The sequence below is a fragment of the Eublepharis macularius genome, chromosome 4 (assembly GCF_028583425.1).
Source record: "Eublepharis macularius isolate TG4126 chromosome 4, MPM_Emac_v1.0, whole genome shotgun sequence".
Lineage (NCBI taxonomy): Eukaryota > Metazoa > Chordata > Lepidosauria > Squamata > Eublepharidae > Eublepharis > Eublepharis macularius.
This window is the reverse complement of record NC_072793.1, coordinates 140,105,958-140,129,498: the sequence shown is the minus strand read 5'-3', so window position 1 is coordinate 140,129,498 and position 23,541 is coordinate 140,105,958. Positions and strand designations below refer to the sequence as shown.

The following is a 23,541-nucleotide window of genomic DNA, read 5'->3' as shown; positions in this document are numbered from 1 at the left end:
ACGGAAAGCCAGGAGAGTGAAAGCTTTCCTAACCTCTTCTGGCAGGGCATTTCATAAGGTGGGGGCCAGTACAGAGGATGCGTGCACAGAGGCAGTGATTTATTCCACCCATTAGAGGATGGTTTCTGCAGAAGGCTCTGTTCAGATGACTGAAGCTACCATGGCAGAGGATAGGGGAGGGCTGGTGTCTGCCAGTTGACTTTGAAGGGAAATCTATATAGAGTGCTTATAATAGTCTATGCTCAATGTTACAGTGGCATGAATCCAGGTGGCCAGATCACCATGTCAAGGTAAGGGGTCATCTTCCAGGCTAGTCTGAGCTTGGAGAAAGCCTTTTTTGCAGCTGCATTAACTTGCTTCTCCAGCAGCAGCAGTGCTGGATCCAATATAACCCCTAGGGCTCTTAACTGAGTCTGCCAGGGTCAGCTGAACCACATCAAAAGTGGGTCCTTTGAGGGTTAATTGATGACTGTTAGCCTTGACACTTAAAGGTAACTTCCATATTCAGAGGTAGCCTAATTCTTAATGCCAGATTTTGGAGGACAGCAATAATGGGGGGGGGGGAGGAGGAGGGTTTGGACTCTGTGCCCCTGCTTGTGGCCCTTCTGGGACATCTGGTCAGCCACTGTGGGAAACATGATGCTGGAATAGACGGTCGTCTGGTTTGATCTAGTAAGGCTCTTCTTGTGTAATGAATCTAAGAATATCAGTGCTCTCCTGTTTGCTGTTAACTCCCTAGAACCACCCAGGGAAATTGTTGGTGCTGATCTAAGCGGTACAGGCCCACTGTACATAAGTGATTGCCATACCACATGTTCTAGTATGACCACAGAGCAGCATACTGTTAACAATAATACACAAAGTCTGTACTGCAGTGCTACGCAGAGGACTACGTTGTTGCCTACCCACCAACTCTGTAACTCCTTTCCCCTGGAGACGTATCAGGGATAGGATTAAAATGAGGACATGATCACAGATATGGGGCAAACCACCCCATAAAAAGTCTGCCAAGAAAACGTCATGATGTGACGTCCCCCCTATGGGTCAGTAATGATTCAGCGCTTGCAAACCTTTACCTACCTTTATGATCACAGATAATTTGGGCTTTAGAGTTATTATTTATTCCCCTATACAAGCCCTTAAAATGGGGCCGATTGCAATGCAAATCAATTACATAAATGAGATCTTCAGTGTAGCTATGATTAACTTTGTGCTGATTCTCTTCTGTAGTAACTGTAAAAACCAGCAAAGATAACAAAAGCAGCAACCCTCCCCCTTCAGCCTCAAACAAACTGCAAAAACAACAATTTTTTTAAAAAAAAAATTAGGGAAGTTAAGCATGAAATGACAATAGGGATGGAAAGTGATGCTGTTTTAAAATAACACACTGCTGAAAGCCATTAAAGGCAAGAATCTGAATATTCTGCGCTATCCGTGACAAAACTAGTTTTCTTGCTTTCTCAAGAAGTGCCAACAGAATGGATCTTTCCCACTTCTTCCTGATTTTGCAGCTCCCACACCACCCTCAAAGTTGCTTCAGAGGGTCAGAGGATCCTTGAAAATGGGATGGGGGGGATGCTGCTGTTCAAGAGGAAACTGTTAAAATCTTTGTGGAAGTGCCTTTTGCTTACACAAGAACTACTTTAGCTCCAACTGTACATCTGAAGAGTATATAGGCAGCAATATAAGGTTACATAGCTAAAAGCATGTGTGTAAATCAAGAAATCAATATACACCCTTTTTCACAAGAGTAGGATTTGAGGCCAGGTGGCACCTTCAGAGACTAACAAGATTTTTAGGGTATGAGCTGAAGAAGGGAGCTCTGACTCTTGAAAGCTCATACCTAAGGTGCCTCTGGACTCAAATCCTGCAGTTCTACTCAAACCAACATGGTTACCCACCTAAAACCTTCATTACAACAGTATCTGATTGAGTATGATAGGATAACATGAAGTAAAGCGTACCGTACTGTCTTTGGGAACCTTCATTTTCCACACGCCTCCTTTGGCATTGCTTTCTTCTTCCCTAGTTTGTGAGAGAGAGAAAAATCATCATTATGCAGATGTTCATATTGCTAATATTTTACATCACTGCAAGGCTGTGAGTGTTCAATAATTTTGTGCAAGTAGAGAAATTGTCACTAGGAACAGAATTCAGCAACCTAAAATTTTAGGCTTGGATCTTATGACACTGATCGCCTTGCACTTATCTCTGGCTGCTGTGGAAGCTTTCTCCATTGCAGTGCTCACTTCCTCTGCCACTAGGACTTCCATGCGCACAGGATCAATGTTCTTCAAGGAGCCTTTATGCAGGATTTCAGGTGGGTAGCCATGTTGGTTTGCAGTAGAAAAGCAAGATTTTAGTCCAGTAGCACCTTGAATACCAACAAGATTTCCAGGGCATAAGGTTTTGAGAGTCAAACTCCTTCGTCAGATACCTGATGGAGGGACCTTGACTCTTGGAAGTTTATACTCTGGAAATCTTGTTGGTCTTTAAGGTGCTACTTTACTCAAATCCTGGGCTTTATGCGCTCAGGAGTGCTAGCAGCAGAGGAAGAAAGCACTTCAGTGAAAGAAAGCTTTTACAGAAGCGCATGATGTCATAGGAGCCAAGCCTCTATTTTCAACTGGCACTATATAAAATAATGACTAAATATTTTTCAACATGATGGAAATGCAACTATTAGCAGTTAAAAGGAGACGGTGAGAAATCAGTTTGACTCCCATACCCAATTCCTGGCAAAAAGGAGTTTCAGCGAGGGAAATGTAGTGCAGGGGGAGACCTGAAGAGACATTCATGCCGACTTTCTGAAAACCACTGGCGAGCAGGAGAGCAAAGGGAAAGCCTGTGACTTGCTTCCTCGGTTTCTCCCACACCATTTTTTAAAACTAAGCCCTCCCTCTCCTTTCATAACATGTTCAGAAATAAATGCCCAACTAAGCCAGAGAGAAAGGTTTCTCCTTTAAATCATCAGAAGTAGTATGACTCAGGAGATGGCTCCTTTCTCCCTGGAGACCAGATCAACTTACTGCAGGGGCTGCCAAGTGCTATGGCATGCCTGCCACAGGAGGCTGAACAAAATGTCATAACATAGGCACATGTTTCAGAATTCTATGTAAAGAAATCTCCCACAATCACTGTTACACGTTCCAAAATATTTCTATACGTTTTTATATTTGGATTTCCCCCCCTCCTGTATGGGAATAAAAGACATATTGGAAAGTACAGGAATGGTCACATATGCAGGGACGCTACAAATCCTTATAGATGTAATTGAGCACCCTGAATTAAAAATGATGGCTTCTAATGTGGAATGAAAGAAACAAGTTTCAAGCCCCCATGCTTTATGGAACAAAGCTGGACGTATGATTTTATGATAAAAGCTTAGGAAACAGGGAAGGTCTGGATGAGGTTACTATTTGTTGGAGTGTGTATCTGATCTTAGAAGAGCTACTGAACACCATTTATGGCTCTTTATGCATTGCTTCCATGCTCTAATTGATCTATTCTCCTTAATTACCACCTTTGTTTTGTAATCCCTGACGAAAATTAACAAAGAATTAAAAATCCAAAAGAAGTAAACGATCTAAATTGTATGTGGCATGCAAATTAAATAAAAACATTTAGAAATATTAATTGCACAATTTATTCCAAAAGCAGAACTCTAGAAGAGGAAGAGAGACTAAAATATATTTCCAAATCCAATCTCTAGATTTAACATGGTTAGAACATAAAACTTTTTATTAGTCTTAGAAAATGGTATTTCTTGAGAAAAAATATAATCATGCCTACTACAATATCTGGCACAGAAGTGCAGCTGCACACTAATGAGTAATCCATAAGTCGCTATTGTATGAAAAAATGTATTTTATTCTGAAAATGTCTTTTCTGTAGACATTTGAATCTCTGGATCTCAGATGTGAGCACAAAACACTTGTTCAATTATGTTCTACAGCTGGAAGAATTAATTGTATTTATACAAAATCAATACAGTGATTTATATAACCCAGCATTAGAATGTAACAATTATTTTATAGAAATATAAATTCTATTGCCACAACTCAACTTAGTAAAAATTCTACCGGAAACCTTTGCTTTAACATTTACTGAAACAAAAGTTTAGAAATAGTTTTTATTTCCCTTTCCTAAGCACAGATTCTATAATACTTTAAGATGTAGATTTGAATCAGTAGATTGTTGACGGTCTCCAAACAGACTTTCTCTTAAAGGATAGGGCATTTTCAAGAATATTTTCTCTTTACTGGCAACAGAAGCAAAAAGTTATTTTAAAAATTGAAAATCTGTAAGGCAGGATCGACTGCTCAATTCCTCATTCCAACTGCAGCCTCCACATTTATTTCCACTGGAGTCTGGCACCGTGACCCATTTTTCAGGAGTGGCTTTTGAGGGGCCACAGGGAAAGCAGCAAAGATTCATTCTGTAAGTGGAGTTTTGCTCTCAATTCTCTGAATCTTAGCCATATTTTAGTTTCATAAGACTGCAATTAGCAAAATCCTCAACTGCAAAGACCAAACTATAATCTGAATATTAACACATTTTATGAGCTAGAGGAGAATGGAAAGAGTACTCTTATGAGTGGTTGTGCTCCTCTTCAAATAATTACTACAGATCTGAAACATCAATGCCACATTTTCTGCGCCAAAATGTGACTGTGGAGTCCCTTTGATTAAGGAATCTTCAAAAGTAACATGCATCGTTTTGAGGAAGAGTTTACAAAATACAGCTTCGTAAAAATACAACTGTTAAATACAATATGAACAGTTCTTTTCCATTTGACATCCTGAATGAACTTATTTGCATATTACAGAAACTAGCTGATAGACAAATAAAAGCAGCAAGAAGAAGAATTCAAGTCCTGAAAACTATTCCAAAACTTTGGAAGTGGCACGAGCCACTCGCACTCATTCATCTTGATCCTTCCCATAAATACAGTGAATATGAGTCAGGAGGCTCAACTTGATCCTAGCAGGTCTGCCTACTTTTTGCATCAGGACTTACTTATGCCATATTGGGTTATCATCCCATTACACAGCACATGCAAGGCTTGACTCGAAAGCAGATGTGGTTAGACAAACCAGTCATTATTATACAAAGGTCTTCAAACAGAAGCTGGACAGCCATCTGTTAGGCATAATTCAGGTTTGGACTCTTTGTACTGAGCAAGGAGATGGACTAGATGGCTTCTAAGGTCCCCTCTGACTCTAGGGATGCTGACTTCCATGGTGAGATGAAGCTTAACACCTTTACCAGAGAATTCTGGTGTAGATCTCAGCTAAAGAACTTCCTGAGCCCTGGCAGATTCTGTCAGTTTTTCTTCATATACTATGGTCCTTTTCTTTTTTCAAATTCCCATAAGTGAGTGCTATATTATTCATTATTAATATTCTATTACTCACGTACAACACGCTTTACAATATTTGTCTTGTTTGTTGCACTGGCCTTGTAACATCATGTGACTGTTCGATTGTACCTGGCGTAAGAGGTACATGCACATATTTGTGACACACACATGCTGTACAATATTAAATATGGGAATTATTTTAAAAAGGCCAACAATGGTATCTTTGAAAGCCCCTATTTCTCACAGACTACATGACACTTAAAGCTTTCTGCAGGATTTCAGCATTCAAAAAGGCATACTAAGATCACATGCTGAATACTGATATAAAAGAATTTGGTACTGCCTCACCTGTGGCAAGTAATGCTGCACTATTTTGCATGGAGAGAAAAGAAAAAATATCTGTTATTAACTCAGTCTGAATGTTCACTGTTGTGTTGTTTAATTTTTTTTTACAGTGCCTGGATTTTGTCAGAATGCATTTATTATAAGACCAAACACATTTATGGTTAGGCTTGGCAGAACTCATTGGGGGATTCTGCCGGATAAAACATACTGTTTAACTAACTTTTACTCTCCTTAAAAGCCCAGACTGTACTTAGTTAATGATATAAGCAGCTGAATTAAACAAAAAGTTAATTTTTAGTATAGAACACAAGTTGTCACCATCACATTTCAAAGTAAACAATCTATTCAAATGAGCGTGTTCTACTTGCTGTCATCGTTTTATTTTGTAAATACATTCAAAGAGCTACTTTAGATACACACAAGATGTTGCAAGTTACTCGTAAGATTTTATACTTTGCACACCAGAACCACAAATCTTATTGCAAGCTGCTTTTGATACCTTCCCTGTGTTTCAAAAGTGTATTGCAACTAGAGATGGGAACGAACCGAAATACGAACCAAAATTAAGCACAAACCAGGCCTGTTCGTGGTTCGTGAACTGCGGTTTGTCAGATCCCATTTCTGACGAACTGCCACGAACTTTAGGCTGGTTCTTTTTTTGGTTCGTGACCGCAGAGAGCCTGGTGCCAATCAATCAGTTTCCTAGGCAACAGGGGATGGACTTCCTGCAGACCTTCTGTTGACCCAGAAGTGACCTTCTGCTGGCCCGGAGGTGACCTTCTGCTGACCCGGAAGTGATGATTTTCTGACCCCGGATGTGACATTTTCACCAACCAAATGAACTGGTTCATGAACCAGGGGCAGGTTCATGAAAGTTCGTAGTTCGTGAAATTTGACGAATCACGAACCGCATGGTTCGGGGTTTTTTTGGTTCGTGCCCATCTCTAATTGCAACTTGAAGGCCCACTACTCCAGGACTGCAAATCTAAAGCCTCTCATTGACTGACTAGAAGAAGTTATATGCTTCATTAGAAACTTGCCTTGTGACTTGTTACAATACCCAGCAATATATTTTGATCAGCAAAGAAATTTTACTCAGATTAATCCAATGCTGCCAAGCCTACTTACAGTCATATTTATGCGATGGAAAAGAACTTATTGCATACCACGCACTTTTAGTAAACACAGCTACTTTGAAAGATGAGAAAGCATCATATGGCATATACAGGTTGTTGTATGTATTTTAACAATTACTGAAATATAAAAGGTTTGCTGCCTCCTTTTATGAAAAAAACACTCAGCCGTCAAAGCAGGTTACAATAAGAGAATATACATACCACAGTGGCCGTCTTTCTCCACGCATTAAATGATAACTACATCTCAGAGGCAGATTTGTCACAGGAGGAATATTATTATAAACACTCCAGAAAATCTAAATAGAATGATAATAGTTTTATTAATCCACACATGACAGTGAACAGAATTTCCCTTTCTTTGCTTGGGACATGGCATTGGAAATTTTTTTTGCACAATCTCCTTTAAAGTGAGTGGGAGCAACACAAGGCATTAGAACTGTATCTCGATACGCTCCCGTTCTTAACAAAGTTCTGAAAAGGTAAGAAGGGCAAGCCTGCAACAAACTTTCAATAATATAGCGTTTTCATAATCAGTGTCCTCATATATGAATTAAGCCTGAGGTCCATAGCGTGAATCATTTGTAAAATAAATGGTTAATTAATTATTTTATTTGAAGGAGTGAGAAGTAAGTATGCGTTTATACATTTCTAAAAGAGTGGCTAAGTTTTAACACATTTCTCCGTAATGCCTTTTTTGAAAGATAAGCTAATCATTCACTCTAAAGCAGGTGATTTGTTTTGTTTTTAGCAGAAATTCCACTCATTTATCTCTGCAGACTGTTCTAGGTACCTCTCAGTTTAGCAAATTACAGTAAAACCTGGCTTTTAGAATTTTAACTCAGCTGGCTTTCAGATTTTTTAATTGTAGAAATTTACAATTACACAGAAGAAAAAAATCCACATTATGTATAAAATTGTAATCATGCTAATAAAAACAGGTCTATATTTTCAGATATTACCCTTTCCAAGTTTACATGTAACCCAAAAGCTGGCTCTTAGACTTTGATCATTGAAAGGACAGTACAGTTGAGCTACGTGGAAAGGCGGGGTATAAATATTTAAATACATACAAATGGGGGAGGTCCCCACTCTACTTCAGATGGAATACAAGGCCCTCAACAAAGGGACTTTTTCTATACTCTAACACCACACAGGCAAAAGGAAATAAGTGAGGCTAAAAACTAAAAAATGTTAAAATCAGTTTTGTTCTAATTCAGATGCAGTGCATGCTGATCCTAGGAACAAAAGATTTTAGACATCAATCACTGTTCAGAGTGTTGGTGTCAACACTGACCGGCTGGTTTTATGTTGCACCTTCTATTCAGTTTGTCTGTCAGTGTTCAGCTAAGCAGAAAGTAAGCTATATACATTCTGTGAAAAAAAAAATCCATTTAATTCTTAACTTTAGATAACAATTGCGATCACTGCAACTTTAACTTGAAACAAATCATTCCCATTTGCAACATCTTGATTCTTACCTGTACTGTTTGCACTGTATAGATCTTCTTTAAATTTGATGCACATTCAGCTGCAGTAGTACCAGGCAGTGACCTTAAAAAAACAGGGAAATAATATATTAATTAAACAGGAAGTACAATAAATGCACTTACATATTTTAAAATTGCATATACATTCATGTATGTGTGTGTGTATTATACAGTTTTGATTATAAAACCAAAATGTATATGAAAACTAGAAAATGATTTCTACATCTTTACAAGAGGGCTCCTATAGTGCCACACACTATACAAATTGATTAATATATGTTGAAGTGGCAAAGTAAACATTTTACCAACTATGTAGATGATCATCCTTCCTGGTGTGGAAAGAAGTCACATATTTGATGATTACTGATTTTATTCAAGGCTATTTGATCAATCCATTCTTTGAGTATAACTGGGAAGGAAAAAAATAATTCAAACATTTTTAATTGTTTTGGATTATACAATTATGAAGGCTTAACCTCACATATAGGTGGCTGAAATCCAACTTAATTCAGTGAGTTGTAAGCAGCCTGGATGTAAACATGATTACAGATGGAGAAGAACAAGTCAATTTGAGGATACTCTAAATCTTCAAATTGATTTTGTCCCCAGCAAACTCTTTTATGGAAATTAATTAGCAATCTTAAAAGATGGCTTGGCTTCATTAATAGTTTATCACAGATATTTTAAAAAATTCTATGTTTTCTGTTCAAGGATTTAAAAACATCATGCAGGCACTTTTAATCATTGTACTATTTATTTCAAATATAAACCACTAGATGGCAACATACTACATATCTAGCATGACACCACATAATGATTCAAATCAAACAAGAACACATTGGTTAAGGGAGACTAACTTAATTAGTAGTCATGATATTTTTATCTCAAGAGAAAATATTTTTTTTCATTTGTTTATAGAAATGCTGAAAATGGAAATCCTCAAAACATATGCATTTCCCCCCATATTGACACAGTACAATCCTGTACAGAATCTCTATCACAAATATAACCCGAAATATTTTTTCATAGATGAAGCCAAAGTAAAAGATAAGCATGATTATCTCCAGACAAACCATGCCATTTCTATGTGCATGATTCACAGCAGAACTCTCTACAAGCATTTTGGCCAACAAAGAGTCACCACTAACTCTGCTGCATATATTATGTCCCTGAGACTACAAATGACAGGCAGCAGTTCAAGATGGACTTCCTGAACAAGGATTTCCTACTTTGATCAGTATAGGGACATTAGAAGGCATACAGTGGTGGACTTGGATTCCGTTCTTGTTCAGCATGTAGATTACGAATGTCAATAAGCATGCATTCGCTAATCAGCTGATGTTCCCCAATCTGTAAAATGAGAACACTTTTGCTACAAGAATAAAGAAGATTAAAAGGTTACATTTTAATTAGAATTAATGTTCTATAGCAATGAATAATGCTGGTGCAAGCTACTCTCTTTGTGTCTTCAAAAGAGTTGTATTCTTAGTTTCAACAGACTACGTTATCTGTCTTAGCAGAACAGCCAAAATGATATTTGAGCTATTATTTGATATTTGATATTGGAGCTACTAACAACAACTTCATTATTTCAATACCAATACAGTGTGCAGAGATAATGTCTATAATCAGCCTCTGCAAAGATTTTATGTACTCCCTTTTTGAAATGTTTGTGAGACTTGTATGAGTTAAACATTGAAGCACATTCTATCGAGTCACAACTGACTCGTGGTAATCCTATCCATGGGCTGTTCTAGGCAAGAACCATTGCCTTCCTCTGCAAAGCAACCCATCTTCCATGTAGTTTCCCATCCCGCTACTGACTGTGGCCAACCCCAATGAGCCTGGGCTAAGCTGGGCTATTCAGGCTGCTGTGAGTTAAACATTACATTGCTATATCTGTAAGAGTAGATGTATCTGTAGCTAGGGAGGGGAGACCTGGATTTAGGTGACCACTTTCCAAACAGGAGATGGGAAATGTCAACGACGACACTAGGCATGCACAACCCACTGCTGTCTGTTTAGGTCTCTGGACTGGGGTCCTTATTTTTAGTTCTACATCCATGTATTGGCAAATCATTCAATATTTTTGCAGATGGTATAAAGATCTCAACTATCAAACTGTTTTTAAAGCATGAGTGGAAGCCTTATTTGTAGTAATTTGTCTCACACAACAGATATCCTTTGTTCTATAGGGAACAGGAAGATGCTGGATCATCTTATGAGAATCTAGAGATCTAAATCTATGACCCAGTAGTCCTCCCAGGTAAGAGAACAGGGAACAAATGCATAATAAAAGACAATGCATTTTTAATACTTAATGATCTAATAGTCACAGCACAAAGCAGTTATCAGAAAAGAGGGTACTTTCAGACTGTCTCGAACAATCTGCTTTTACCTACCGAAAAAAAAGTATTGTTGGGCTAATTAAAAATAAATGCTATGGCTGGAAATACTGTACAATCAACTAAAGCTTTAGTTCTGCACTAAACAAAGAACTTGAAACAACAAAAACTGAAATTAAGTTTTATGAAACAGATCACAGAAAAAAAGTCAGGCTGGTGAAATGGTCAGTGTGTGGGATCAGGGCCCGAGAGGCCTGAATTCAAATTTCTACTCAGCCATGAAACTCATTGGGTGACTCCCTTTCAGCCTAACATGCCTCATAAGAATTATGACAATGGTTGTTATAAAATGGGGAAGAGAGAATGTGATGCCTCACCCTATGGTCCTTGGAGGAAAGATAGGATACAGATGGACTAGGCAGATAGAAGCGGACCCTGTTATCTAAAATGGTTAGAAAAGGTATAATAAACCTACTGATAATTTGGAGACAATGAAGAGGAACTGAGTCATTCTGTAGCCCAACTAAAGCCTAGGGGGTTCTTAAACTGCCCATAAGAATGACATTGCCGCAACTGAACTGGATACAAAGACACAGAAATATATTTAAGAATAGCCTTATTGACTCAGTTCAATGGTCTACTTAGCCATCTGTAGTCTGACTCAAAAAGACTCTATGCTTCAAAGCAGGAGTTTTTGAACTTAACACTACAGGTCTTCATGAAGTATTTCTTTTTAAATTCCTACATCTAAATGCACAAAATTACCCCCCCTTTACAAACTTCACACTTGGCATTTGATACCATTTAAGTTTTGTTTACTGGACGTTTTTCGTTCTGTTCTGGACCTTCGCTGATTTTGCTATGATTATTTTCTTTTAGCTGATTGATTTGAATTGTTTTTATTGTTCTAGTCAGCAACAAAGTAAGAGATAAGTGTTTAAAATACTTCAACTGTCCATAGTTACTGTGACTTTGATCCAGTGAGATCCAAGATGAAGACCGACTGAATCAGATGAAGTCTCTTTCTGCCAGAAGTCTCTCTCTGTTGGAGAAAATAGAGTTCTCCTGCTATAAAGCACCCGTAAGTAGAGCCTGCTGGATCATCAGACTAGTGGTCCATCTAGTCCAGCACGCTATTCACACAGTGACCAACCAATTGCTCTGGAGGGCCAAACAAGGCAGAGGCTGAGGTCTTCCTCTGACGTTGTCTCCTACCACTGGTATTCAGAAGTTTGCTATGCTCCCTTCAGTCACCACAGCTATAGTCACTAATGGACCTTTGCTCCATGAATCTGTTTAATCACCCTTTAAAATCATCTGTGTTCGAGGCAAATGTAACTTCCACTGGTAGCGAATTCCAGTTTGATTACTTGTTGAGTAATGAAGTATTTCCTTTTGTCTACTCTGAACCTATTTCCCAACAATTTCATTTCATGCCCCCAAGTTCTAGTACTATGGGAGAAGAAGAAAAAGCTTCCTCTGCTCACTTTCTCTAAACTGCTATAATGCCCCCTCTTAGAAGTCTTTTTTCTAAACAAAAAAGTTCAAGGCTCTCCCGCCTTTCCTCATAGGAAAGGTCTTCCAAAACCTTTACTCATCTTGGTTGCTCTCTTCTGTATTTTCTGCAAGCTCTTCATTATGGCCCAACACATTTCAAGAGACATGAACAACATGCTATCTTATGGCCCAACATGTTCCAGAACACTATCATTTTCTATATCTGGATATGTCAATTGGAGATTTATCATTAACCTTAGAGGAATGGAATAAAGGCCACCACTGGTCATGGATGAATACTCCTACTTGAATCTTTAACTTCTTTGTCTAGCAAACTGAAATGTTACACTTTCACAATACCTTACTGAGAAGCAGAAGGTGAAAGGGAGCAGGAGAGACTCATCATGACAGCAGAAGACATTAGTAGCATATTGTAACACTTCAACTACCTGGTGGTGGTGGGAAGTGCCCTCAAGTCATATGGTGACCTCTGCTGGAGTTTTCAAGGCAAGAGGTTAACAGAAGTGGTTTGCCACTGCCTGCTTCTGCAACCATGGTCTTCTTTTGAGGTCTCCCAGCCAACTGCCTGGGCTATCCACGTCAAGGCTTAGGGGAACAATGAATGAGGCTAGTATAATTGCCTATGAACCTATTGTAAGCATTTCAACAGAATTTCACTGGTAAAATATTACAACATTTCATTGCAAGTTCAGTGTCCAAAATCACTGTTAGCAACATGTTTGTTTTGGCCAAGATTTGTTGTGCGGTTCTTTCTCTCTTGTAAGTAGGTCATGTAGTTATGCAGCATTAATTATTTTCTCTATGCTGCTTTCATTGCTTTCACCCTTTTGAAATTAATAACAGGACAAATGCCAGATTACAAATTTTCAGTAGTCTGAACAGGCATAGCTGTCTGAACAGGCATAGTGCCTGGGGAATCAGAACTTTTAGAAATAAGAATGAAATAACAATGATGAAACACAACTCTGTCATAGGATTATAGTCCTGCATGCTACTAATGGGTCAAGGAATTTAAAGGTTCAAGGGGTAAGGTAAGGTGAAGCAAATTCATTCAATTTCAAAGGAATAGTCATGAAGTTGAAGTACCATTTACTGAACTGATCATCAAGCCATGCAAGAAACAGGAGGTAACAAAGTCAAACATAAAATATATTGGACTGCACATGTTTTGAATTTACATCACAGACATTTTTCAAGATTTTTCTCCCTGCTTACATATTAGTGTACTTTATACAGGATTATAGCATGGTTCTCCACAGTGATTTCTTAGAAAGAATTCTATGAAATTTGTACAATTATACACATATAGAGAGAGTAAAATGTATCTTAAAGAAATAATAGGCAGGGTGTCAGTATGGTGCGATTATTGTAGACAAGAGACTGACCTGGGGAACCCAGGTTCAGATTATTATATGCACCAAAAGTAACTAGGATCCAACCGGTCTGAAAGCCACATGGTAACTCAGCATGTCCTAAACCCACATGTACAAAAAGATTTGCATACCTTAAAAACCAGCTAGTTTTTCTAGGAGACAAGTTTAAATTAACTTAGGCCCTCTCCTCCTTCCTTTAGCACACCTAACTAGGCATGCTGCATTACCATCTTCACAAGTTCACTGAATGCATGGAAGAGGATCTCCACTCTACAATTACACACATTCAGCTGAAGGCTAGAACAAAGTTTTGTGATAAGGTATGCATGGAAACCGTGAGATTTATTTATTTATTTAAAACATTTCAATGCTTCCTTTCCACCCAAATAGGGTCCTCAATGTGGCAAACATTCGAACATTAAAATATCATTTAAAGTCTTACATACTAATAGCCAAATAGCCATGATCTGAGGATACTTAAATCTAGAGATTGGAGCCATGAACGAACAAGACAGATCTTCCTGCACACTTGAAAAAATGCCCCAGGTTTGCAAAAAAATCTGAAATCTAAAAAAATACATTGAGGGTTACAAAAAACTCTAAATGATAAAAGGAGCGCCTGTAGCTCTAACCAGATGCCCTGTGGCTATTGCTAGGCAAACATAACTGTAACAGTTTAGTCAGTATTCCAGCCTTGGTTTCTGTCAGTAAAAGGCAGAGAGGGGGCAGGATCCTTTTCAGGGTTGTTTTGGCCTTTAAGGGAGGACTCATTGGGGCCAGGCCCAGAAACAACCATCAGACAACTTGCTACCACATGACTTGCATGACTCACCCAGACCTGGCTGATTGGTATTGTTTAAAAGCAACCCCATCCCTGCCTCAAAAGACCTTGTAGTGTAGAGGTTAGAGCTCCAGAGTAGGAGGTGAAAGAGCCAGGTTTCAACCACCATTCTGCAGTGGAAGCTCACTGGGTGACTTTGATCCAGTCACTCACTCAGCCTAGCCTACCTCTCAGGGTTGTTGTGAGGACAATATGGAGGCAAGACGAATTATGTAAGCTCCATTGTGGAGAAAGGCAGTATATAAATGAAGTGAATTAAACATATAGGTGAAAATGGGGGGCAGATAAAAGGTGACCTGTTTAGTGAGTTTGAAGGAGAGAAGGATGTAGGGAAGGTGAGCATATGGAGGCTGCTAGGAGGGAAAGAGGAAATAGTGTGTGGAAGGTGATATAGGGAAAAGTGAAGTACTTTCAGCAAGTCCTTGCAGGTCCCCCACCTTGCTAGCCCCGTGCAACTGAGCCATTAGGGAGAGGCTGCTGGGGAGGGAGATGGAAAGGTGAAGGCAGAGAGGCAGACAAAGGTGGGTGGGAAGGAGAGAAGGAAGCAGGAAATGGGGGAGAGGCTATGGGAAGCAAGGAAGGGGGAAAGGACATGGTTGGGGAGGGGAAAATGAAATGTCTCCTGTAAGTCCTTGCAGGTTCCACTTGTAATATATAAAAATGTGATACAGGGAAATAAACACATAACACTAAAACCTTGGGAGAGAGCCAATAAGAGTTATTAGGGGTATGGCAAACAAAAGAAAAACTTCTTCACCTGCTGGCAGAAGGTACCAACAGAGATAGACTAATGAATGAAATTGTATGTATCTTGGCTATATTCCAACCTACAGCTGAACATGTGGAGACTGGGGTAGGACAGCAATACTATGTAATGCTTTGGTTTATGTCTGAATAGGACTGCTGTCTTATCTTTTTCATACGTCCACATTCAATAGGGAAGTAGATTTATGTCCCACTTGGACTTGCATGTGAGTTCAAGTTCTACCTCTGCCTTGGAATCACTGATGGCATCAGGCAAGTCCTCTTGACTTCAGCCTCATTCCCCAACCTGTAAACTAGGAATTCATAGCATCTCCTTCTAATAGCCCAATGCAATGAGAGGGCTTGCCATAGTGTCTTTCTTCCCCATGTTCTGTTGTTTTAGTAATTTGTTCTTCTTCTTTTATTCCTCTTTTTCTTATATGGCTTAATGTTTCCCTATCTTTCTTTCCTCTGATTTCCCTTTTCTTCCACCCCCCTTTACTATTACTTTTCCCTTCCCATTCTGCAGCATGAGCATCTGTAAAATGTCACTGGAAATTGCTTTAGTTTAAGCTCATGTCTAGCCTAGGACATCTTTTAACTATATACTTTGTATTTAGAAGTTGTATCCCATACTACTGCAATCCCCAGGGCTAAGGAAACCATAGAAAGCAATCATAAGGGAAAGGGACATGAAATCATTAATGGCTACCAATCTGTTGGATGATTTACAGTGCAATCCTAAAAAGAGTTACTCCAGTTTAACTCCATTGAAACAATGGGCTCAGATTGGAGTAACTCTTCTCAGGATTGCATGGTAAAAAACTTAAGTTGCACTGTACAGCAATACTCTGCCCCTTTGAACAAACAACAGAACCAATCTGGAGAAGCCCTGCATGTACATAATGCCACCTACAGGCACAGTTGACTTTTGCAGCTCAGGCATTAAATGTATTTTTTTATTCTGCACTGAAAGAGGGTGAACATCATGTTTGTCTCTCTCTCCCAAAAGCCAGACTTTAATTATGTGGTAGCCACTGGTGACTGGGTTACTGCAATTTTACACCCCTGGGGCTGGCTGAAGTAACAGATTGTGAGGGTAATGTTCCCTAAGGGTTTTGTTTTTTTAAAAAATCATTGTTAGTTTGCACATTCTGTGGGTAAACTGAAACATCCTGGGAAAAACTTTGGCTCACATTTAAATTGGAGCTGCTGTGAAGCTCACTGGGCAGGTGAATTTCACACTGTGCCTTGTTAACTCTTTCTCAATTTATTTTACTTCAAAGGATGGCTTTGGGAATAAGTTAAATGCTAGATTGTTACAACCTCTGTTCTTTAAAGAAAATGTCGGACAGAAACTAAATAAAGGTGTAAAAATAGTCTAAAAGTTAACTGCCCTTTTGATTGCGCTGGGGTAGATATGTGGGAGGAGAATGTATCAACCACCATGTTTTCTCATCATGCCGATTCAACCTATTGCCAGCAATGGAAAACTGAAACAGACTGTTCATATCTTTTGAAAAGATAATTCATGTTATCTTCTACATGCAGAACATGTCCCCATGCCCCTGTGTATGAAGGAGGAAAAACACATACATGGCCAAACAAAACTTTTAGAGTGAAAATGATAAAATATTATATGGTTATTGCTGGCACGCCGCGGCCATTTGAGGGGCAGGAAGGGCTGGAGGTGGCGGCTCCAGCCTTCCCCACCACCCCGTAGGCTCGGGTGGCGGTGGCAGAGGAGCTGGCCTAGAGCCACCGCAAGGTAAGTGGAAGGGGAGGTGGGGGGTTAATGTTTAAAGGCCCCCGCTGCTGCTTGCAAGCAGCGGCAGGGCCCTTTAAACAAGCCCCAAAGCTTTCTGAAGCACTTCCGAATGCTTCAGAAAGCTTTGCTTCAGGGAATACCAAAGCATTCCGAATCGGGTTGCTTCGGGTAACTTTACCCGAAGCAAAACCCGAAGCACACAGCCCTATTAGTAACTTTTGTGGACTAATATGTAAGCCTTCCACAGATTGCAAGCTGAAGTCCTATACTAGCTCCCTTCCCTTTATAACCACAACTACTGTGTGGATTGTGCAGCTACAATCCTTTGGACATGAGAAGTTGAAGGTGGGCTTACAGCATTGCCGTCATTCTTCCTATACTGTGTGGACATGACAACAATTACATTTAGTCAAATTACCCTCAGAGGGATGGATTAAATATGTCAGATTTTAACTTACTCTAAAAAATTTTCAATGACTAGTTGGACTTTAGAACCAGAATGAAGGGGCACTAAAAGGCAATTTTAGCACACTTTATGCTGGTTACTGCCAAGTTAATGCCAGAGGGCTATATAGGAAAGTTTAGAATTAAGACTTTTGTGGATTCTGCGTTGTTCAGTATCAGAAATTAGGTAATTACTTGTATCAACTCCAAAGGCAGCAACATCTGCCCTAGGGCAAACCTGGAAAGCAATTATTTTATTTGATTTAATCAATGTATAATGAAAAAATTGAATGGATTCAGTTATTATTCAGTAACAAAATAGAAATTGAAAAACCACACTGCTACTTGTGACAGCATTTACAGTGCTATCCATATTGCTGCACGACATCATTTTGCCACAGATAGCCCAAAGGTTCCACAAAAAGCCATCAGGACTGCTGTGTGTTCCTTCCCTTCAATATACCCTACTTTCCAGCTATTTCATACAAAACGTTTTGCAGTCTGTTATTTGCAGTGCAGTAGACACAGTCATTTTATATGTTTACTCTAAGAACTAAAATTATCTTAACCTCGTTATCACCATACTCCTATTTCATTTACTACCTATACATCTCATGTTAGTGTTTACATGAATAAAAACATTTGTTTCTCTGGATATTTGATTTTCTATCTAAACCATGCAGCTATCCACCAGTTTAGCTACTGGTATGAATTTGTCCTCCACTTCTTGCTTTCTCTTCTGAATGTTCCTCTTACAAAACACAGGTTTACATGTTTACTGTTCAGTCTATTTCACAACAACCATCTATTTCTCAATGACCATGTTTATTTGTTTAAGTGCTAAAAATTATCATGGCTTGAACCAGATGCTCTATTAGGCTCTTTCAGACTCCTAAGTTACATCCTACAACTCTGTAGCAGTAACAAGAAGAGCTTTTCTCCTGTACAGGGGACCTTTCATCACCAGAGGTGCCTCTTCTACTGCTTTATCAGTGAAAAGGAGTTGTGGAATTTAATTCCAAGGTTCCAAGTTTCTTATGACACTGCAGCTAAGCTTCTTGATATTTATCTGAGACAACCATTGCCAGTATAATGAGATGAGAATCATTCCCATCAATTTGACACTGAGGAAGCTTTCAACAACAGAGAGTTACATTTTTCCTGGTGTTGGAGGAGAGTTTTGCGGATACCACGGATGGCTAAAAAGACAAATAAGTGGGTTCTAGATCAAATCAAGCCTGAATTCTCCCTAGAAGCTAAAATTACAAAACTAAGGCTATTGTACTTTGGTCATGTCATGAGAATGGTGCGGGAAAGTCAGTAATACCAGGAAAAGTGGAAGGCAGTAGGAAAAGAGGAAGACCTAAAACAAGATGGCTCGACTGAATAAAACAAGCCACGTCTTCCAGTTTGCAATGTCTGAGCAAGTCTGTTAATGATAGGACATTTTGGAGGTCTTTTGTTCATATGGTTGCCATAGGTCGGAGCTGACTTGATAGCACACATGCACACACACCTTTCCTTGCCTGGTTTTAAGCTTACCAGAAGTATCTAGCTAGTTACTGATCGAAGCAGAATGCTAAATTAAATTGGCCTTTGGTCTGATCTTATGTTCCTTAACGTGGGCTGTAGGAATCACTGCAAAGTTTAACCATGATTTCCATGTCTACCTTTTAATTATTTTTTTTAATCCTATTCTATCCTGGAGATTGTCTGACTTTGGGACTGGATATGAAATCAAGTGGGGGTAAACTGGCTCCTGACTCTTACCCTGCTACTGATTCACATTTCCAATTATTAGAATCAATTCTATTATCTCAATGAGAACTAAGCGGACCCACTTAGTTCTCAGGACAAAGGCCTATAATAGTAAGACAGGGTTTTTGATGGAAAAGAACATCCTTCAGAATTTTTGCTTTAAAAAGGAGATTTGGAGTAAGTCAGGCTATGGATTGGAAAGGATCTTGGGCTCATAGCAGACTTTTCCACTAAAACAGTACTCAAATTAGGCACAAGCCAAGTGAGGGAACCCTCCACTTTTCACACACTATAGCACTGACAGTTAAAATTTATGAATTTCATTGGTAAGAGCCCCACACACCCCAGTTTGCAAAGCCCATGCCAGTGAAATAAAAGATTCGGAGACTCTAGACAGCTTGAAGCTACATTGTGTGTAGCATGAAATAGGAGCTCTAACACAGAAATTGATAGCAGCTATGGAAATCCAAGCACATGTGCTCTTGCTTGTTAAAAAAGAACCAAGTTGTGTTGGCTCTTCTGTTATGGGAATAAAAAACAGTTTTTGCCAAATGCTTAGGCAGCGAAGGGGGCAACGAATTTTGCGTTTCTTCACAGTTCACTGCTCTAAAACATTATACCTCCAGCAAATAACGTAGACAAATGAAATACATTTATGCAAGCACCCCCATTTTATATCATCCTCCTTATATCCATATATCATCCTGTTGTACAGTACAATACAGGTTTTCTCATTATAGACATTAGGATTCCATATACCGAAAACAGTGGATGGAAATCAGAAGCTATGGCTTTGTTTCAGAAAACCAAGATCTCTCTAGTGATGTTCACAAAGATTTATTTCATGTTTAAGTCCTAATCACAATACTGGAAGTCAAAGAAAAAACACATCACAGTATGTTGTGGCTTCCATTGCAACTGTGAACCTCAATGAAACTTCCTGCATTTTTTTCTAAACTATTCCTTACATGCAGGTAGCTTTGATGTGGGGACATCTTTCTTGCTTTGCTGTCTGCTTGGCCACTTGGTAATTTTGGATTAAAATGCAGGTGGTTGATGCATGAAATATTCTACCTCACATTAGGAGCAGCATCTGCCCTAGATCATCTTAGTTTTCAGTGTTATGACTTGCTGGTGTCAGCCATACTCTATTGTATTCATTATTGAATGTCCCAGCTGTTTATTTATTTATTTGATTACTTGCACTATGCAATCCATCTTGAATCTCAGTGAGAAAAGGCGGATTATAAATAACGTAAGTAAAAAAGCAAATAAATAAATCTTTTATTCTACAAGTTGCCATGCATCTATCAAACACCTAACCCAAAATGGCTATACGTTCAGATGTGGCTGAGATTTTTTATACAGTGAGATAGGACAGTCGCAGCTCCATATGATTAAACATAAAACGAGGGTCTCATTTTGACCAGAAACAAAGGTACCCAGGTGAAAGCGCAAAACTTTCCTCTGAGCAATTTTTCTCCCTTAGCCAAGCTCCAATAACAGAAGCAATCTCAACTGAGTGAGTCAGTGAGAAGGGATATAGGAAGGTATGCGGAACACACTGTGCTGCCTCACATTTGGTTTGGCCCTCAGCATTTCATTTTACTAAATCCTTTTTTTACTAAATCCTTATTATCAAGACAGCTCATGATAAAATACAACTAACTTTAACAGCATTTCAGGCCTCAGCTAACTAATCAGTGGAAGATGTTTATGCCTCAAGGACTCATTTCTTTCTCAGATTACAAAACCAGATCCAGAAAGGAAAACAAGCCATCTACCTATTAGGAGCTTGATCTGGACTGGGTGGGAGATCATGAAGTTATAAAAAGTGAGGATAAAGATGCAAACTGTTAGAACAAGAAGAAGATTGTTAGACTGTTAGAAAGAAGAAAGATTGTCAGTTTGATTTTGGAAAGGCTGATGAAGTGGGTCTGGAATGTGAGAGACATCAGGTGGAAGACCAAAAGGCTTTAAAAATAGCTGTAAAACAAACAGTAGGTAGAGATTTTAGAAATGTGTTTCTTTTTATAGCAAAACACTTTTTTGTATCAATATGTAGGATTTAAACAAACATCACATCATTGCTACATTTTAAAAGCCACTTTGGGGGCCTTGTGTGAAAAGGTAGGGTGGAATTTAAAAAACAACAACAGTAAAATGAATCATTTCTTGCTTTAATCAAGAATAACTACATCGTTGTTCCATAATGCAAGCTAGAATTCCCATGTCATCTAGAAGTATGCACTGAAAGATTATGATGACTGAACAGTGAACTTAGGATAGTATTGTAAGGAACTGTAAGTTCCTGAATGGGAACTTAGTTCAGGACGGTATTGTAAGGATACTTCAAAGTATATTAAGTCACCATGCAGATCGATTACCCATCTTTAGTTTGCTTCTAGGGCAAAAACTGTGTGTACGAAAATATACCATTTTCTTAGCCTTGGGAACTCATATGTTAGAGATTTATTTATTTAAAATATTTATTAGCCACCTTTCTTCAAGGCAAAGCTTCCAAAGAGCAGCACAAGTATCTCTAGAGAAAGTTAACTAACTAAATAACCCTCTTTAGAGTAGGATGAATGGTATAGAACTTCAGCCTGCCAGATGATGGTAAGTTTTAATAATTGTGGGGCATCCCCATAATCATTTTTTTTCCAGTACAAACTTTTCGCTGGTGCCAGCAGCGCCCCTCCCCATTTGTACAGCTCTCCGCTTGGGGGAAAAAGCTAGCTTGGTTGAACTTCTGCCTACCAAGGAGGGCACAAGGGACTCAGCACATGTTCAGAGGCACAGATTACTTTACATGCCCTAAGGCTAAATCAGGCGTCCTCTCAAATTAAACCTTGTAAAAAGGAAGGCGGCGGCAGAGAGCAGAAAGAAACTGCAAAGGGGGAGGGGGGCTTGGAGGAAGCGGAAGACATAAGAAAAAAATAAAGCCAAGGGAAGCTCCTGAGTATTGGGGAAAGAGGGTGAATAGGTGGGGGGCAATGCCGGAGAACCGAGCTGCTGGATCGAGGAGGAGGAGGGGACCAAGCGGGGCTCCGCTATTTCCCACTTGACAGACTCGGCAGTGTGGGGGAAGGGCGGAGGGGAAGAGCCCGGCTGGACAAAGGAAGGCCAACGCCGCTGCCAGGCCGTCCTGGCGCAGGGGCGGCTGCCAACTTCTGCTCCCCAGGCCCGCGTTCCCGAAGCCGGTTGTGCGCCCGGCAGCCAGGCCGCGCCGAGCCGGAGACTGGCTGCGCCCTCCTCCGCTTTCCCCATCCGGTCTCCCCGCACTCACTTATCGAGCCAGAAGGTCCAGGGCGAATGCAGCGGGATGCCGCCCGACTCGGGCTCCAGGCCGCTCAGCTGCTGGGGGTCGAGCTCGGCGTCGTCGTCCTCCTCCTGCTGGGGGTGGTGGGGAGGCGGCGGGTGCGGGGGCTCTGGCGGGCCCGGCTGCCTTTCGGGGGGGCTCAGCGCCATTGCCTTGCGCTTCCTTCGGCCCAGCCTGAGTCAGCGCCGCCTCGCTGAAGGAAAGCCCGCCCGCCCTCGCTCTGGCTCGCTCCCAGAGCTGCACACACAGCCGGCGGGCAGCAGGGGGCCCCGGCTCGCCGTCGCTGCGACCCTAAGCACAGGGAGGCGGGCACGCACCGCAGAGGCGCCAGCCACCCTCGGGAAGGGACCTCGCCTCCCATAAACGTGCTTCGAACAAACGGGCGGGGGGCAGTACTGTTTATCCCCAGCACTTTTTGGTGCCTCCTAGTGTTAGGATCAGGTTCAAACCCCTGCTCTGTCGTAAGTGTGGCCAATTCCAGGTTAGGAAATTCTTGGCTATTTGGGGTAGTTGTTTGGGGGACGGGAGATTAATGGAGTATGATGCTATAGAGTTCACCTGCCAAAACCGGCATTTTCTCCAGGGGAACTGGTCTCTGTTGACTAAAGATCAGTAAATTACAGATCTCCAACCCTTAGGTTGGGGACCCTAGGAGAATCCTTGGGTGACCTTGTGCCAATCATTCTCGGAGCCTAACCAACTTCTTAGGGTTGTTAAAGAGGATAAATGGAGGAAGGGTAGGATGCGTGTACTGAGTAAATAAATAGGAGCTAATTTGCTTCTGTGCTTAAGAATTTTTGGTCTAAGACATAGAGAGACTCATGTTCTAACCTTTGTTTAGCCATGGAGCTCACTGGGTGATCTTAGGGCTGGATCCTCACATCCAGTCACAAATCACTGCTATAGCACAATGATAGTGCAGTGGTATGTGGAGGCAGCTATGGTCAACCTACCCACCTCTTAGACAGACTTTGCCCTGATTTCCTTGGAGAAAGGTTGAGATTTTTAAAAAGAGATACTGTACAAAGTACCCATAATTTATTCTTTATATGCACTCCATTTAGATGAGCAGGAAAGCTGAAGGCCGGTCTACATGTA

General features: G+C 40.2%; 1 protein-coding gene across 1 annotated transcript in view; it reads right to left on the bottom strand.

Annotated features, from left to right (window-relative positions):
* Positions 1-22,646, bottom strand: part of EIF4E3 (eukaryotic translation initiation factor 4E family member 3) — a 33,341-nt gene extending 10,695 nt beyond the window's left edge. The window contains exons 1-4 of the mRNA XM_054978759.1: positions 22,411-22,646; positions 8,322-8,394; positions 7,045-7,139; positions 1,965-2,025 (exon numbers count right to left, since the gene is read on the bottom strand). Of these exons, the coding sequence (XP_054834734.1) occupies positions 1,965-2,025; positions 7,045-7,139; positions 8,322-8,394; positions 22,411-22,592 (411 nt within the window). The 5' untranslated portion in view covers positions 22,593-22,646. The remainder of the gene's footprint in view (positions 1-1,964; positions 2,026-7,044; positions 7,140-8,321; positions 8,395-22,410) is intronic.
* Positions 22,647-23,541: the final 895 nt, after the last annotated feature.